At 38.4% G+C, this 18035-nt stretch overlaps 2 protein-coding genes across 2 annotated transcripts; one reads left to right on the top strand and one right to left on the bottom strand.

Annotated features, from left to right (window-relative positions):
- Positions 1-1561: 1561 nt before the first annotated feature.
- LOC117628187 (putative RING-H2 finger protein ATL21A) lies at positions 1562-3586 on the bottom strand. The gene is made up of 2 exons (XM_034360572.1): positions 2871-3586; positions 1562-1955 (listed from the first exon to the last, which is right to left on the bottom strand). Exons 1-2 carry the CDS (start codon positions 3481-3483, stop codon positions 1711-1713), a joined length of 858 nt encoding a protein of 285 aa, XP_034216463.1. The 5' UTR covers positions 3484-3586; the 3' UTR covers positions 1562-1710.
- Positions 3587-14398: 10812 nt separating this feature from the next.
- On the top strand, positions 14399-15430 carry LOC117628921 (uncharacterized mitochondrial protein AtMg00810-like). Its single transcript, XM_034361466.1, has one exon. It carries the CDS (start codon positions 14399-14401, stop codon positions 15428-15430), a length of 1032 nt encoding a protein of 343 aa, XP_034217357.1.
- Positions 15431-18035: the final 2605 nt, after the last annotated feature.

The raw sequence follows: 18035 nt of genomic DNA, 5'->3' as shown, positions 1-18035 counted from the left end.
GAGGATTCGGATCCCCCCCCGATTTGGATTCTCTAAGATACGTTTCTTTAAAAACTTTCTAATTAATCACATGTTCTACTTTCTTTAACATTATAGATTTGAAATCCCTTTGGTTGCCAAGAAAAGTAATAGTGGAAGTCACCAAAACCAGTACATTTTCAGATTCAAATATTCTGGGAATTGCTCTGTTTTGGTTTGAATTCTCTAATACACTATCTCTTTACAAACTTTCTAGTATAAATCACATGTTCCACATTCTTTCATGTTTGGTTGGTGATAAATGACCGGAAAAAGAAAAACTTGTATAATCATTAGTGTTGAGTTGAAGAGATGTTATAGAGACCATGTTTGAGAAAGCATATCAAATGGGATGGGACCTCGTAGCTGATTTCCTCCTAATCCAATATGGACAAGGTCGCTGCTAGGATTGGATATCCAATAAATATTGAGGAATCGAAAAAAAGATTCTCAGAAAGTTCAAGGACCTGAGGAGAGGTGGAAGAAGAATTAATAAAGGGCATTGATGATCTGAGGTCAACATCACCGTTCATATATAGCATACGTTGTTAACGTGGTAAGTCAATTTATGCACCCTCCTAATCGAGCACACATGAAAATTTTGATTCGCATACTTAGGTATTTGAAGTCAGCACTAAGAAAATGATTGATGTTTTCTAAGCATGGTCATCTAGATGTGGAAGTCAACCTCACAATCTCTATGCAAGGCATGACATCCAGAAAGTTCGTTTTCAAGCAGTTAGTTGCATATACCCCCGACAACTCATGTTCCAATTTCTCCACTAGCTTCTGCTCACTGCTTGAATGCAGGTAATGAGAAATATCTCAACCTTCTCAGGCATTCCTAAGCCTTCAACATGTAATCAGGTTTAGATTTTTCCACAATCCAACTTGATGCTGCACAAGAATAGTATTCGCTTGATCCAAATGTCATCCCACTCTCCTTCAATGTCAGTGTTACATACTCTCTATCTATCTTTCGTTCTTTCTTTCTTTGTCCATGGGTTGCTCTGTTGTAGAAGGTAAGCGGTTCTACACCTCTAATGTGGGCGTGTCTTATATAGAAAGGCAAAACAAAAAGCTTCTGGATGATTTCATTTTGTTGTTCATTATTTGGGAATTCCATAAAGCTGTCCTTGATTTCTTGTCTGTATTGTAACTTTGAGTATAAATGAGTTGTTGGCGCCGTATTCAGTGGCGGTTCCAGGATTCGAAAGCCGATCGAGAAAAACTTAAATATTAAACTTGACAGTACGAGTGAATTTCATTAATAAACATAAAAAGGGAGAGGAGAGAAGGATAATAATGAAAAAGAGAGGGAGAGAAGAAAAAGAAAGAAAGAGAAGGTTTAATTTAAGTGGGCTGGACATATGTAGTGGGCTGGGTTTAATTTAGTAAAAATTTGGGTCGGGCATGAGCCCAGCCTGTCATAGGCTAAAAATGCCCCTGGCCATATTTATTTACTACCAGTTAGCGTTTGAATGCTTATAGTGTTGAAATTCCCTATCATAAGACGTGATGAAAAAACTTGGTAGCCAAAGGATGCTTGAATACCAATGCTTAGCAGACATAGATATAGGCTCAAAGACATTGCAAAAGTCATTTAACCCTCTTCACAAGGTGGATGCTACATTTCTCTTGAGTGCTTGGTCTGGCATAAATCTAAAAATAAAATAAAATAAAAATAATTCATTACATAGCTTGCATTTTGTGTTGCTTCATGATTCTAATGTCCAAAACTGTTTCACCCTGACTGTTTCCTTGCTTGAGGTCGGAATTGCAGCATGTTTCAAGTTTAAGGGGTTTATAATCTCCCAATAACTTCTCAACCTGAACTTGATCCTTCCCTTCAATCAAATGTTGTAGCTTTTTGGACTGATAAATTTTTAATTTTCTCAGTGCCGCAGCAGCGAAAATGAAGATGGCAATACATACCACTGCACACATCAAACCAGAAGTACGTATTAGAAATCATTTCTTTGTAAAATACCAGGGCTTTTTTTTTACCAAAAAAAGCAGGGCTTTTTCTTACACCTTGATGGTTGACAATTCCATCATCATTACATAAATTTAAGTGGGAGAAGACGGTAATATATGACATTGATTTGGTCAAAAGTTACTAGAAGTGTTGAAGAATATAAGTCCTTCGGAAATTGGACTAAATAAAATACAAGATATAATGAATAGATACACTACTAATATTACCTAGGCTTTTTGTGATAAAATCCTACACCTACTAGACTTTGTAAGTTGTTAAGTTAGAAATAATATAAGTATTACTAGTAACGAGCCGTTGGCCCGTCTCTATAAAATTTAACAAGAAGGGAAGCTTCCTTATGTTCTTTGGTTGACTAGCCGGCACAAGTCTTGGGTCATATATATTTAATCAACTTGACAGAGGCTTCAAATATTGAATACAAATTAAAGTTGACAAAGTAAACACATAAAAGCCAAAGGAATACGTAACAAGTGGGAAATGGAGCATGTTTTTTCTGTCAATATAATAAAAGTTGTCCAGTTTGGAATCTTCTTTTAGATTAGATTATTCTCCGTAGACTAGTGCAACAGTTTTCTTTGTTTGTTATGACCAGATCAAATTAATAGAATTTATAATGTCATTTTAATATCATTTCTAGTCATTGACTAAAATTTCAGTCACAAATTATTGAACAAAATGATAGATATTTCATGATTATATATGAATTTATGTGGGTGGTTTCTGGTTTTACAAGATGAACAATAATATCCCTGTTGCTTCTACTTTAATTTCGTCCATTAATTAAGTAAAGAATTATAAGGGAAGAAAATAATTGAGAAAAGTACAGGCAAAGGAAAAGAGAAATGGAATTTACCTTTCACATGTGCCATGGTGAAGCATTCTGTTTCTTGTTGTCCATCCCCAACTGAGCCCCAAGTTAATCCAAGACCAAAACTATTGTCAGATAGATAAGGACTATACCCGAAAGGAATAAGAACTGTTTTCACAACCTTGCAAGAATTTGGGACAGCCAAAGAAGGGGGAACGGTGTAAACATGATAGTCGGAGCCACTTAAACAGGGGATTTCGGAGAAAGAAGGCGAAAGCCTAACTGAACAGTTGAGATATGAGTGCTCCTTCACAACATAGTAGTATTGAAATGGGGTGAGGGAGAGATTGAGGTTAAGAAAGACTTCATGGACACAACTCTTGGGGTCGAGAAGATCAAGCCTTTTCATGTCATAAGAGATGGATTTGACGACCAAGTCGCCGTAAGACGGGAAGTGGATTGTGGTAGTTTTGGTGGCGTTGTTGCAGTCAAGCTCATAAATAGGGTCACCGCCGTGTTCGGGCTGCCCTCTTACATGGAAAGGAAACTGAATATGGGGAGTCCCATGAGTGCACATAGTTGCGCAGTTTTCATCGCTTGCTTGTGTTTCAAGAAAGATGGAAGTGAAGAAGAGGATGAAGAAGGTGAAGGCATGCATAGCTTGGCAATGAGAAAGACACTCTGAGGGGTTTCCTTAGCCTGTTACATATACATATATAAAGACAGGTTATGTAAAAATTTGGAAAAGCAAGTCTATGGGAAAAAGTCTTTGGACACCTTAGAAGATGACTCCAAGATGGAAAGACCCAAAAGAGATTGAAGCTTCTGCCGCCTAGACCTAAAGTAGTTGGGATGCTTAATTGTACCTGTCTTTTTCAAGAGATGTAAAGACCAAGACTTGAGAGACTCAGTTTTGATATAAAGAAATCGGTCTCTTGTAAGTTTAACCAAACTTTGTGTCATCATGGAGTGTTTATTGGGGTTGATTTTTCAAGTTTGGGGACCCATAAATGAGAATAGATTACTTGGGAATTGGGTAGTAAGGTTGGAAAAAATTTAAAAAAAAAAAAAGGGTACTTTGGTCTGAATTGCTGTCACTTCCTACCAAGTTTCTTTAATTTTTCGTAGTCTATTGGCATTTTGCTTGCCCCTTACCTTCCAAATACGCACAAGTCATTTTCTTCTTCTTAATTAAGTATTGTTGACTTCACTATGCCTTCAATTGTATAATTATCTTAGTACATAAATATTGTCATGAAATCATTAAGTTAAGTTGATGGGGTCGGAGACTTGAAGTCGTTGAAGATGCTGCCATTATCAAGATACCTCAAAATCTCCATGGATTATTTATGGCAAGCAGAAACAAAGCTGCACATAACTTAGTTGGGAATTGGCTAGTTTGGCTGGTAAAACTGCCATTGAGCACAAAACATTACCAAAGTTGAACTTTCAGCAGCAACAGATTTCCTAGAAATAAGACATCCTCCACCTTATTGTCTCGAAAAAAAGCACGACATTCAGAACCAGAATGTTTCTATTCAAATGGTTGAGTTGCATAAACCACCAACATTCCACTTTCTTCCCCCGCTTCTGCTCGCTACTTTGGTTTCATGTAGTAGTGAGAAACTCTATCCCTCTCCTTGCTCAAATATGCCTCTGCCTTCAACATGTAGTTCTTCAAATCCTCTTTAAAAGCATCCATTCGTCCCATTCCGATTTCAACAAGTATATCCATCACATCATTGATGCGTCATTCAATAGTTCTCTGTCAATTTGCTGTCCCCACTTACAAGTAATGCAATTCTCACATTAGCATTTACTTCCTGCTGAACCAAATCATGGAAGCAGGTAAGTAGTCCCACTTCATTCAGCCCCGGTAGTGATATCTAAGTATGGATCAGGATCATTGAAGAAGAGTGACAGCCACTTAATCGTAATTTTATGTTTTGCCCATTTTTCGACAAGCTCCTGCACTACATAAACTCATCATGCTTCTCGTTTAGAGAGGGCAACACCATTAAGAAAGTTAATGAAGAGATCTCGAAAATACATTAAGCAATCCGGGTGTAAACAGAGAAGGCAGAGGAACTAAAAGTAAGAAATTTCGTGATCCATATATGGTTGCATTGCATACATCAAACTAAGCAAATTAAAACTGAATTAATCCACTTCTCAAAATCCTTTAGATGCAAACAAAAGGGTAAAACTGGAAAAAGTAAGAAATAATAACATGTCTATTGTTCATGATTGTTCATGCGATTCATTTAAGCCTGGCTTCTTGCAGCATCTTCTTCAGCAGAAACATTATGTTACAAAATTCCATTAGCTGCAAGCTTCCTAGAAAGATACTCCACATTATCATCTCCAGGGAAAGCACTTGATCCAGAATCAGAATGCTTCTTTTCAGTCAGTTGAGTTTTATAAAACACCAACAACTCATGTTCCACTATTGCCACCAGTTTCAGCTCACTTCTTGGATGCAGGTAATGGGAAACTATATCCCTCTCTCTTCTCAAGCATGCCTCTGCCTTCAACGTGTAACTTGTATAACTGTCCTCCAACATCCATCTTGATGCTCTACAAGAATAGTAATTGTTGTTAAAATGTTAACTCGCAATTGTACGGGCCAATTAGTAGTATAGCAAGACAAGTACGAGGTCGTACCCACGAGGACTGAGAAGTTAAAATTAGTTATGTACTTAGGTTACCAGATTCAAGAAAGTAGGAGGTTAAGTCTAAAATAGAATTTTAAAGCAAGAGTGGTTGTAATTGTTGAACAAATGAGGCAAAACGAAATTTCAAACAAAAGCAAGGTGAACAAATGTAACAAGAGTACTTTTGTAGACTGGAAAACAGGTTGGGATACTAGGGCATTCGATTCACCATAACAATTCAATTCTGGGTTATAAGGAGTCAAGTGACAAGTCTCATTCGGATTCAAAGGTTGATTCTAGCTAAAGTATGATTAGGCCATGGTGTCTGGTCCTAACCTTGTGCTCCTAATTCCCTAACTTGATTATTTGTTGTCTAATCTAAATTAAGCATTAGGAACCCATTAAGCATAGAAGAACAAGTTAAACAACCAAGCATGTATCTAATCCCTGTTGTCGAATGTCCATACATACTTTTCTTATTCATAGTTCAATTAAAATCAAAGCATGGTGTCTACTCTTGATTCAAACCAAGGTAGCTAATATACAAGTTCTAATGGTGATCAATCATCCAAACAAGCATATTAACTGATAAGCATAAAGAATAGGAATATGAATCATGAATCAAACTTGAAACTCAAAACTTCAACTTATAAACCCAGAATATTCATGTTAGGTTACATCATAGCCCTAGTTATGAATTTAGCTACTCATAATGGAAATGAAACTTAAGCAAAAATGAGAAAACATATTGAATGCAATAAGAGTAGAGAAAACCAATTCTGAAGTTGCTTGTGGTTTCCAAGGCTTCTCCAGGTGCTTATCCACTTCTAATGCTACTCCAAGAACTTTCTCATGTCTAGAGTATGGCAACTAAAGAGGTGATTTGGGATGAGTTTGGGTGGCTGGTGATGGCAGAGAAAGAACAAATTCGTAGGAATATGGAAGGAAGGCTTGCTGGAGTTCTTGTGTGTTCTGATTTTGGGCTCAATGAAGTGATATAGGATGGCTGGAGTGATTTATAGGTGAATGGAGTGACTCCTCTGCACTTGAGTAACTGACACACCTCCCTTAATTGCTCCCTTAATTGCTCAACATGTCAGGTCTAAAGTCAAGGAAAGACCTCCCTTTAATTGCTCCCTCAATTGCTCCCTTAATTGCTCCCTCAATTGCTCCCTTAATTGCTCAACATGTCAGGTCTGGTGTGTACATGGGCTCACGAATTGGGCTCAACTTCATTATCTGATGCATTTGAGTAGTCCATCTTGAAGTTCAGACTCTCATCTTTCCAACCACAATTTATTTGGGCAAATCCAAGTTCGGAGGAAGATGTTAAGGCCGAAATGAGTTGGTAACCCAGTCTGCTCGTTTTTGCACCATTTTGCATCTTTTCTTATCCAAAGACACCATTGTTACCTAGAGCCCAATGAACTGAATGATAAACAGAAAAGGGATTAAAAGCACACGTTTGACTCAATAACATAACCAAATCATAAGCAAGAAGGGTACAAAATGATATACAATTGTGAACTGATCAGTAATCACGAGTATCGTTGAGCATGTATCCTTCGAAGTCATTTTCGTATGCATCCATTTGTCCCACTCCAATTTCAACAAATATATCTGTCACATTCTTCAATAGTGCTCTGTCAATTTCTCCTCCCTCGCGTTCCTCGTCAATAAGACGAATTGCAGCTTCTCTCACGTTAGCATTTACCTCCCGGTAAACCAAATTGCGGTAGCAGATAATTGCAGCTTCCTTTAGGCAAGGAAGCCTTCTCTGACGGATGAAGAAGCAATCAAGATATGCAAAGGCGCGGGACATCCACCGAAGCATAACCTTATGATCTTCCCAACTTTTAACAAAATCCCGCAACAGAAACTCTTCATGCTTCGCTTTCAAAAAGGGCAATACGGTTGAAGTAATGTGTTCCTCAAATGTCTTCTGATATTTGTCATATAACTGCTGAGCATAATCATGGGGAGGTTTTTGAATGCACATATTATAGATAGTGGTGTAAATATCAACATTCACTGCGGCACTGACTTGATTCTCTGGTATACCTTCTGCAATTCTCCTCTTTAGATTCATAATCCCCTCTTGGATAGAGTTCCATCCTTGATCGCACTCAACAATTGTTGTGAGTTCCATTGTTGCGAACGGAGATCTTTCAATATCCTCCAACTCTGATCGGAATGGTTTTCACTACCTTGCAGAACAAGTCTCGGAAGCCGGAGATAGTAAACATGTACTTGATAGAATTTTAGAGGGTTTATGAAGATCACGATTCAAGTTTTTTGATTTTCAAAGAGATAGATTGCAGAACAATATATGATACAAATTTACAACCAAGGTAACCATGTATATAGAGAGTAGGTGGATCGGATTAAATGCTAATGTGAGAATTGCATTACTTCTATGAGAATGGATCGGATTATACTCCCACTCCATATAGGATTTTACCCTTGCCTCACACCAATGCGTATAGGATTAGGATAAGAATTAGGATTCGGATTAGGATTAGGATTAGGATTTTTTAATTTATTCTAAACGAGTTATCTCTTCTAATATATATATATATTTTTCAACCAATTCCACATTCCAATTTTTTTCTTTAAAACAAATTAGAAATAAAAACCATGAAAGAGCTGGGAGCTTTGGTTAATGCGGAAGATAATAACATATTTTCTCTATCAATGGCTAAAATACGCCATCTGATTTTTTAATAATGTAATTAAAAAAAATATCAAAATTATACACATTGCCACTCCTTCCATATTTTAACAAATTCATTTACAATCATACTATGCCACATGTCTGGCAACCAAGTCCGGCCGCAACCGTGGCCGGCGACCCAACTCTTGCAACTACCACTGATGACGACCCAACTAGTGCATATAAAACTAAAATTACTCATTTACACAATAAAATATTAATATAAAGCTTAGACAAACTAAATTATATTTCATATTAAGTCGGATCGAATATACTATAATCCATATCCGGATCCATTTATAATCGGATTATCGAATTTGGATTGTAATCGGATTATTAGATTGAGACGTCCAATCCATCTCCTATTAATTACACCGGATTCAAATCAAAATCTGATCCATTGACAGGTCTAGTGGCATATAGAGCCACAATGGCACAATCATAATTTTCAAATACTACAACCATTTGACAAAACCAAGAGAGAACCAGACAATTGACATATGCAGAGATCAAGTAATACATAGATCAAACCAGACAAATAATGAGTCATCAATAAAATTCCTAGTAGATTGCATAAGAAGAAAGTCCCCAAAATTTAACGGCCAAGCCTTAAATCATAAAAACCTAACAATAACAATTAAAGTTGGAAATTAAATAAAAGGAACGAGAGAAACTTACTAAGATTGAAGAACTATAGGTCGACAAAATTTTGAAAAGGAAGATATAGCTACTTCTTCTAAGCTTTCGAGTAAGTTTATGGGTGGCTAGATGAAAAAAAATATGATGCTTCATGTGTGTGGGTATGCTTGGCAATATTGTACACGATTAGCTAACATGACACAAATTCGTACGAAAAAAAATATCAGTATTCGGGTTAAGCTTATCATGTCGAGTTGAAAACAGGTGGACCCATTAATCATCAGTTAAGTTAACGGGTTGTGTCAGTATCATACGCGGATCACCCATTAAGAGCAAGAATATTTTTGTAATTTTCATGAATTAATCTGAAAAATATGAATAATTAATTGCTAGGAAGGGGAATCAAACCCCTACTCCCTGTTTGGGAGTAAAGCGAGGGTATTCCCACTGTGCTGCGTGCAATTAGTAATCATTGAATTCGTTTGATATTTATACACATATAATGTTGTAGGTAAGTTGATATATTAATCCCATTCTTGAGTGAGGAACATCTCATGATATTTACCAAAAAAAAGTTAATATAATATTAATTTTGCAAAAGCATAAAGATTGAGTTCATTCAACCCGATTTTCGGTGATGGTTGAAATTTTTTTTCTCTTTCAGTTTTCTTATTCTTATTCTTTTGATTTATTTTTAAATTTTCTAAAATTCTTAACGAATTGGGTCGGGTCATTCTCGAATTATAACGGGTCCTGTTTGAATTTGATATTTTTCAAACATTAACTTAACGGATCGAAACATATCATCCCACTTCTCTTAATGGGTTGACATGACCCGCAAACACGACCCGTATGCTTCATGCGTGTGGCTGACTTTACAGATGAAATCTTACAGTTGAGCTGGGCTACTTTTAATTAACTTGGGTTGGGCTTATAAAGAAAACACTATTTTTTTAAATCATTTCCTTATTCCTCGTGTTTTTTAGTAGTGGCCATGTATTTGCAGAGCAGGTTTCAGGAGCTCCAATTTGAGCTGTATAGTTTTCGTTTTTAATTTTCGATGTTTAATACTTGTACCCGTGCAATGACAACATCACTTGTTTAGTCAGGAAACAGAAAATACGATCATGTGCCTGTTATTCAGGAAGATTTTAGCTGGTTACAGTATGTCATGTCTGGCATAGTTTGGATTTTGTTGCCTGCATACTGTTCGATGGAATGCTTGAATGGGCATATTTTTCTGACTGGCCATATATACCTAATTCGCAATCGTTTTTGGTACCGGATGTAGGTGTTTTTTAATGGGTTTTGTACCCAAAACATTATTTGAATGGGTACAAGAAAATGGGCACTTCTTTTGCTGGGTTTATGTACCCAAAAAGCAAGTTATTGGTACAAATTCACAATGGAAGTACTTGTCAATTTGATCACCTTGGCAGAGGCTTTTCAAGAGTAATTAAATGATAAAATATTAAAAGCCACAAAATTTTACCATGTCCATTGTTTACAATTTGTTTGTAGTGTGATTGATTTCATTCCTGCATTGCAGCATCTTCAGCCTGTTGGTACAAGGTTGAACACTGAGCCGGAGCTTGCTGTTCCAATACTACAGCAGCAATAAATTTCCTAGAAAGCTCCTCCATATTGTCAATTGTAAGGCAACCACCACCCCATCCAGATTCAGAATGCTTCTTTCCAATCAGTTGATTTGCATATACCACCAACAACCAATGTGTCACTATCCCCACCAGCATCTTCTCACTGCTTGGATGCAGGTAATGAGACACTATATCCCTCTCCCTTCTCAAGCATTCCTCTGCCTTCATCATGTAACTCGTATAACTGTCCTCCAAAATCCATCTTGATGCTATACGAGAATAGTAATCACGAGTATCAGTTAGCATGTATCCTTCGAAGTCCTTTTCATACGCATCCATTCGTCTTGCCCCAATTTCAACATATTGAAATAAGAAGTCAACGTGTATTTCTTTCCTAGTATAAAAGATTGACAGCTACAATTTAGCATTCCTATTCTGGTTAACCACTGATTCGTAGGATCTAGATACAAGGAGAATTGCAGGTTCATCTCCTATATATGTTGCTGTACATTCAGAATTGTATATTGTACAAATATATGAAATACCAGTTTCTTTACATGGTATCAGAGCCTCCCTTTTTCCCTTCACCATAAACATCAATGGCACCAGACAACGATGCCAAACCAGTTGACAGAGAGAAGTCCTCATACACAACCGATAGAGATGCATATGACTCTACCGATCCCTACTGCATACACCACTCAGATCATCCCGGCATGGTATTGGCTTCCATGCCACTGACCGGTACAGCACTTGGAGTCGTAAAGTACGAATTTCCTTGAGTGCGAAAAACAAAACAGGCTTTATTGATGGGTCCATTGTGAAGCCATCCCCCTCACCAAAAAACCTTCAGAGTATCAACGATGGCAGAGGTGTAACGACATGATCTTGTCGTGGATTCTCAATTCTTTGGATCCTGACCTTGCTAATAGTGTTATTTATGCTGAGACAGCTCATGAAGTCTGGACTGATTTAAAAGAACGATTTTCACAGAGCAACGCTCCTAGGATTTTTCAGATTCAACGCAGCATAGCGACACATACGCAAGATCAGATGCCTCTGGCAACATATTATTCAAAACTAAAGAACTATTGGGACGAACTGGGTTCCTACAATGATACAGAAGTTTGCTCCTGTGGAGCAAAGAAGTCGTTGGCCAAGCGCGAGGAACAACAACGCTTGATGCAATTTTTGATGGGACTAAATGAATCCTATGCAGCGATCTGAGGGCAGATTCTCCTTATGGAGCCCTTGCCATCAGTTAGAAGGGCATATTCCCTACTTTCACAGGAAGAGAAACAACGTGAAATCACCACTACCCATGCAAATACAGAAAGCATGGCCATGTTAAGTATCCACAATAAGAAAGGGGGTTCTTCTAAACCCGCTTATCAATTCCGCTCACAACAAGGATATAATTCACAACAAGGACAGAACTCACAACCTCGTTCCTCTTTTCGAGGGAGCCAAAAAGAGACTCGACGTTGCACTCACTGCAATGGAGATACTCACACCGTCGATACTTGCTATTATCTCAAAGGGTTCCCTCCAGGACATAAGTGGCACAACAAAGAAGTCTCTCTGCCTGATAGAGGAAGCAGTTCACACCAAGGAAACCAAAGGAAGTCACATGCTGCCAATAATGTCCAAAACTCAGATTCACAAGTTCATCATCTCCAGTCCATCGCGCCCCACCTTACACTAGACCAATGCCAACAAATTATGGGCGCTGTAGGTAAAGAAGATGTTTCACAAACCCAAGTAAATTTTGCAGGTCTGTCTTCTCCTTCTTGTCTATTTTCTCAAAAGCAATCCAATTTATCGCATGCTTGGGTAATTGACAGTGGCGCTACCGACCATATCACTAATTCACATGACTTTCTAACTGACACGTCTCCATCCTCCATGTCCCCAGTAGGATTGCCCACAGGGGCTAAGGCACCCATAAAATCCACTGGCAAAATCACTTTTGATGGAAATTTGTGTCTAACTGATGTTCTTTGTGTTCCATCCTTTAATGTTAATTTGATGTCAGTTCCCAAACTCACAGAGTCACTTAATTGTTGTGTTGTGTTCTTTCCCAATTTTTGTTATATACAGGACTTGGTTACGAAGAAGATGATTGGATTGGGTAGGCGGCATGGCAACCTATACTATTTTGATTCAAACTATATTTCTCAGAAGCCACCATCCTCCTCACACCATATGTTATCTCGACAAAATCTTTGGCACCTGCGGTTAGGACATCCATCAGATGCCCGCCTTCGTATCTTGGCTCAACATGAATCTGATATTTTCTTTTCCCAACACTCTTGTGATTTTTGCCCATTGGCTAAACAAACTAGACTTCCATTTACTTTAAGTTCCATTTCAAGTATTGCTTCTTTTGATTTAATTCATTGTGACATCTGGGGTCCACATAAAATTTCTTCTCATTCTGGGGCAAGATATTTTTTGACTATTGTTGATGATTATACAAGATGCACATGGGTTTATTTAATGCAATATAAATCTGATACTCAAGGTCTTCTTAAATCCTTCTTTGCCTTTGTTTCTACTCAATTTAACAAAACAATAAAAGCTATTCGTGTAGATAATGGTGGTGAGTTTTCTTCTCTAAAAACGTTTTTTGCAGATCTTGGTGTCGTTTACCAACATTCCTGCGTCTCAACACCTCAACAAAATGGGGTTGTGGAACGTAAACACCGACACCTTCTAGAGATGGCTCGAGCCTTGCGATTCCATGCACATCTCCCTCTTAATTTCTGGGGAGAATGCATCCTCACTGCTGCATATCTGATTAATCGTCTCCCCACTCCACTTTTAACTGGTAAAACTCCCTATGAGCTTTTATTTAACCGTCCACCCACTTATAAACATCTTCGCGTTTTTGGTTGTCTTTGTTATGCAACTAATTTACACCCTTCTCATAAATTTGATAAACGGGCACGTAAATGTATTTTCGTGGGTTATCCTTTTGGTCAAAAGGCTTATCGTGTTTATGACTTAGAGACCAAAAAGTTTTTCAGTAGCCGAGATGTTATTTTTCATGAAAATGTCTTTCCTTTTGCTAATCAACATGATGTACCTACTATCCCAATCTTGCCTTTAACCCCCAATGATTATGATTATGAGCCTGTCCACATATCAGACCCACTACCCACTTCATCTTCCAAGCCAAATCCACCAACCAATCTAGATATGCATCCACCTAGCCCAAACACACACTCTGGCACACCTACACCACCTCTTCCAAATACACCACCACCTAGTCCACGCACACAATCTAGTCCAAATACACACACCCAATTTAGCCCCAACACGCAATCTAATATATCCCCTCAACCTAGTCCACCACTAAGTCCATCACATGATACACACCCACCACCACCGCTTCGACATTCTAAAGGCTAAAACAACCTTCAGTGCTCCTACGTGACTACCACTGTTACACTGCCATGTCTCCCTACTCTGATTCGTCATCTTCTTCAAATACAAAAGGTAAGGGCACCCGATACCCTATTTCCCAATTTCTTAATTATCATAATTTGTCATCCACTCACAAATCTTTTGTAGCTTCCATCTCTCGAGTTGTTGAGCCAACTACTTTTGCCCAAGCTTCGACTGACCCTCTTTGGCAAGAAGCCATGGACAAGGAAATTCAAGCTCTTGAGCAAAATAATACTTGGTCCATAACACCTTTACCTGCAGGAAAACACCCAATTGGCTGCAAATGGGTGTACAAAGTCAAATATAATTCTGACGGTTCCGTCGAGCACTACAAAGCTCGCCTCGTGGCCAAGGGATATACCCAACAGGAAGGCTTGGACTACACGGAGACATTCTCTCCACAGCTAATTGGTGACTTTCCGATGCTTGCTTGCTCTTGCCGCTGTACGCAATTGGCCCCTTCACCAATTAGACGTCCAAAATGCTTTTCTTCATGGAGATTTAGACGAAGAAGTCTACATGCTTCCTCCACTCGGCCTTTGCCGACAGGGGGAGCACTTGGTTTGTCGGCTGCACAAATCATTATACGGGTTGAAGCAAGCATCACGAAATTGGTTTGCCAAGTTCACCAATGCCCTTCAAGATGCCGGATTTGTCCAATCCCTAGCAGATTATTCACTTTTCACAAGGTATCACGATAATTCATTTACCATTATATTAATTTATGTAGATGATATTGTCATTACAGAGAATGATCCTAAGGCAATTCAGTCTCTTAAGGATTTCCTCCATGCTCGCTTCCGCATAAAAGACCTTGGAAATCTTAAAATTTTTTTGGGAATTGAAGTAGCAAGATCAAAGAAGGGAATTTTCATCTCTCAACGCAAGTACGCACTGGATATACTTGACGACGCTGGACTTTTGGGTGCTCGCCCTTATTCATTTCCCATGGAGCAGACGCTTAGACTCAACCCTACTGATGGCAAACCACTACAAGATCCTACCAGATACAGGCGATTAGTAGGTCGCCTCATTTATCTCACAGTAACGAGGCCAGATCTCTCATTTACTGTCCATGTGCTTAGCCGTTTCATGCATGAGCCGCACCAACCTCATCTAGATGCAGCTCTTCGTGTACTACGTTATTTGAAAGGCTATCCAGGACAAGGCATTTTATTTCCTACGACAAACAACCTAAAGTTAAAGGCATTTTGTGACTCAGATTGGGCAAGTTGTCCAACTAACAGGAGATCTGTCACAGGTTATTGTACATTCCTTGGTGATTCTTTGATTTCTTGGAAAACCAAAAAACAAAATACTGTGGCACGTTCCTCTACAGAAGCAGAATACCGAGCTATGGCAGATGCATGTTGTGAGCTCACATGGTTACGTTACATCCTCAAAGACTTGGGCATTCAACATTCAGAACCAGCAGTATTGCATTGTGATAATCACACTACAAGGAAAAACCTCTTTTGTCACGAAATTTTTAGCGACGCACAATATTTTGGTCGCCAAAAAGCGCATCAGCGACGAACTTTTCCCAGTTAGTCGCCAAAAAGTTCGTGATTTTTAGACATTCGTCTTGACTTGAGTCAACTAAATAGCGACTAATTTATCAGCTAAGGGCGACGAAAGTTTTTGGTGGTTAGGCAAGTACTTGGGGACCAAACATATATTTGGTCGCGATTGACTGAATTGGGTGAGTGCGAAACTCTAAATTTTGTGGCGACGAAAATATTGGGTCGTTGAGTTTTAATGTGTTGTCGCTAAGTTAGAATTGGCGCTTAAAAATTTCGTGGGGTCTGCGACCATCTGTTTTTCGTCGCAAATCATTGTGCTTGCCATAAAACGATGTTGTTTTAAGTATGTTAGCAAATTGGCGACCAAATAGTTTTTGGGGCTAATCTAGAGAGTATAAATACAAAAAGTTCCCAACTCGTTATTTCCTTCTCAGACCCACTCTCCGCTGCTATCACATTGGTGAAGCAATCCTCCATTGACGTCGGCAGAGCAATCCTCCATCTCGCACGACTTTCCCTACCACGGTCAGGAATCGACGACCATCTGAAAACTCTATCGCCGAAGTCCTCCTCAATGCGTGTTTCAACGGAAAGCTTCTGGTGAGTCTACTTTGTCTCGCTTACCTTCATTTTCTTTTGAGCGCTGATTTTCAATGGTAGATTCCATTTGGTTGCTGAGAAAATAATCAAGGAAACTCGGAAATAGATACCCAGGAATTTAAATCGAAACTGAATTTCAGTGCTTGATTTTTCCTTTTTGATATCTTAAATGCTTGAACATTCAACAGTCCAAGTTTTCTGAATACAATGACTTTTCTTTTTCAAGTGGTTATTGTGGGTTTTATGTCAAATTTGAGTATGGTTTTGTACCTGATATGAATGCCCTGTTTTGCATTTGATGTGGGTTCTGTGTCAAATTTGAGATGTTTCACTTGCACACGTACCCAGTTAATTCATTTTTTATGTTTTAATTATTTTCCAAGTCTTGAATGTTTGCTTGATACTTCTGGATTAAATCTGAATTTGTTTACTATCTGTTGGAAGAAAGAATATAACAATTCATTTATATAATTGAAGTAAAAAGTTAGAAGTTGGAAGTTGGTCATGTGGGTGTGTATTCGTTTCAAGGTTCCTTTGTCTTTGTCTGTGAGCATTTGTTTTTGTTATTATTATTGATTTTTTTTGCCAATGTAGCTTATTGAGTTCTCTTTATAGTTTAGATATAAGCTAGCTGCATAGTTGTCTCTATATTTTATATATAAGCTAGCTGCAGGGTCATCGTCTCATGGATTAACTCGTCAGTTTAGCAATTATTTTTCTATCCCTTAGTATTGGTGTCTAAGTGTAGTACCACTGAATTGGACAATAGAATTTAACTGATGGAGTATCATCCTTCAATGTTGGTTTGGTTGTTTTGGAAATCCTTTTCAAGCTCTTCCAGCCACTTTTTTTTAAAATTTTTAATTTTTAACAAACCATTTTGGCTTTATGTGATGATCACTGGTATCTTGAATTTTAAACAAGGTCATTCAATTAGCTTCAAGGGTAAATTTTTGTTAATTTGAAATGGTTTTTATAATTATTTAGGGTATATGACAGGACCCGACCCAATTTCCACTTTGGAATTCGAGCAAAGTCCTGTACGTGTCCGACACCTGGCGAATGTCGGGCACAAATGACCTTTTTACCCCTCTTACTTCAATTTCTTCTTAAATTTTCCGTAGACTTCTGCCGAAAATTCGGCAGAGTCTCCTCTGTATTTTGACCAAATCCCAAAATTTTTCACCTGTCAAACAATCTCAAATATTTCACCCAACAACCAGAATGTTTCCAGTAATCAATTCAATTCTAATCTCCAAATTTTCAACTGGATATCAGAGCATATTCTCAAGTCCTCAAGGTTTAAAGGATTTTCTACAACTCTACCTTACTTGGTGGTGCGGAAGCTATGACTGGCCCGGTGGTGGATCCCGCGTACTTCTATGGCCTGGGGGCGAAAAACAGTTTGAAAATGTGAGTGGACAAAATAATGTTCTTCAAAACAATTGTCATAAACATAATATCCCCCATTGTAAAAAGAAATTTAGCTAAATAAAACTGAATACGTACTTTTTACACCAAGCATATTCAACTCAAGGCATTCTATATCAGTCATATTCAAGTTCGAAAGTTTCATACAAAACCACTGAAATCAAAGCTTTCATAAACGTGCTGAAATCAAACGTGTATAAAAACTCTGTACTCAAACCTTGCATCCTGAACAAATATAAAGGTATCTATGCCTGAAAAATCAGAAAAGCTGTTATAAAATAACTGAAAATCATAATTAAATAAAAGAAACTCAAAATCCTTTGAAAATACCACCAATTTGTACCCCTATCAGATCCGTCAATTCCCTGGCAGGTCTCGGGCGTCACACAGGCTACCCGAGCCGCAAACTGGCGAAATCAGGGGACTATGATCAGCCTGATCCGCCGGCAGGTTCTCGGTGACACCAAGTCACTCGAGTCGCTCAGGCAGGATGCAGGGGACCGTAGTCAGCCTGATCCGCAATCCTGGCAGGTCTCGGGGACACAGAGTCAGCCGAGCCGCAATCCTGGCAGGTCCCGGGACACCAAGTCTGCCGAGCCGCA

The sequence above is a fragment of the Prunus dulcis genome, chromosome 5 (assembly GCF_902201215.1).
Source record: "Prunus dulcis chromosome 5, ALMONDv2, whole genome shotgun sequence".
NCBI lineage: Eukaryota > Viridiplantae > Streptophyta > Magnoliopsida > Rosales > Rosaceae > Prunus > Prunus dulcis.
This window is presented reverse-complemented; position numbering and strand designations above follow the sequence as displayed.

Bases quoted from the DNA above. Each gene is read 5' to 3' on its own strand.
- LOC117628187 (XM_034360572.1), bottom strand. From the start codon at position 3,483: ATGCATGCCTTCACCTTCTTCATCCTCTTCTTCACTTCCATCTTTCTT. The intron at 1,956-2,870 runs GTAAATTCCATT...TGATGTGTGCAG, and splicing joins CACCATGGCACATGTGAAAG to TGGTATGTATTGCCATCTTC.
- LOC117628921 (XM_034361466.1), top strand. From the start codon at position 14,399: ATGCTTCCTCCACTCGGCCTTTGCCGACAGGGGGAGCACTTGGTTTGT.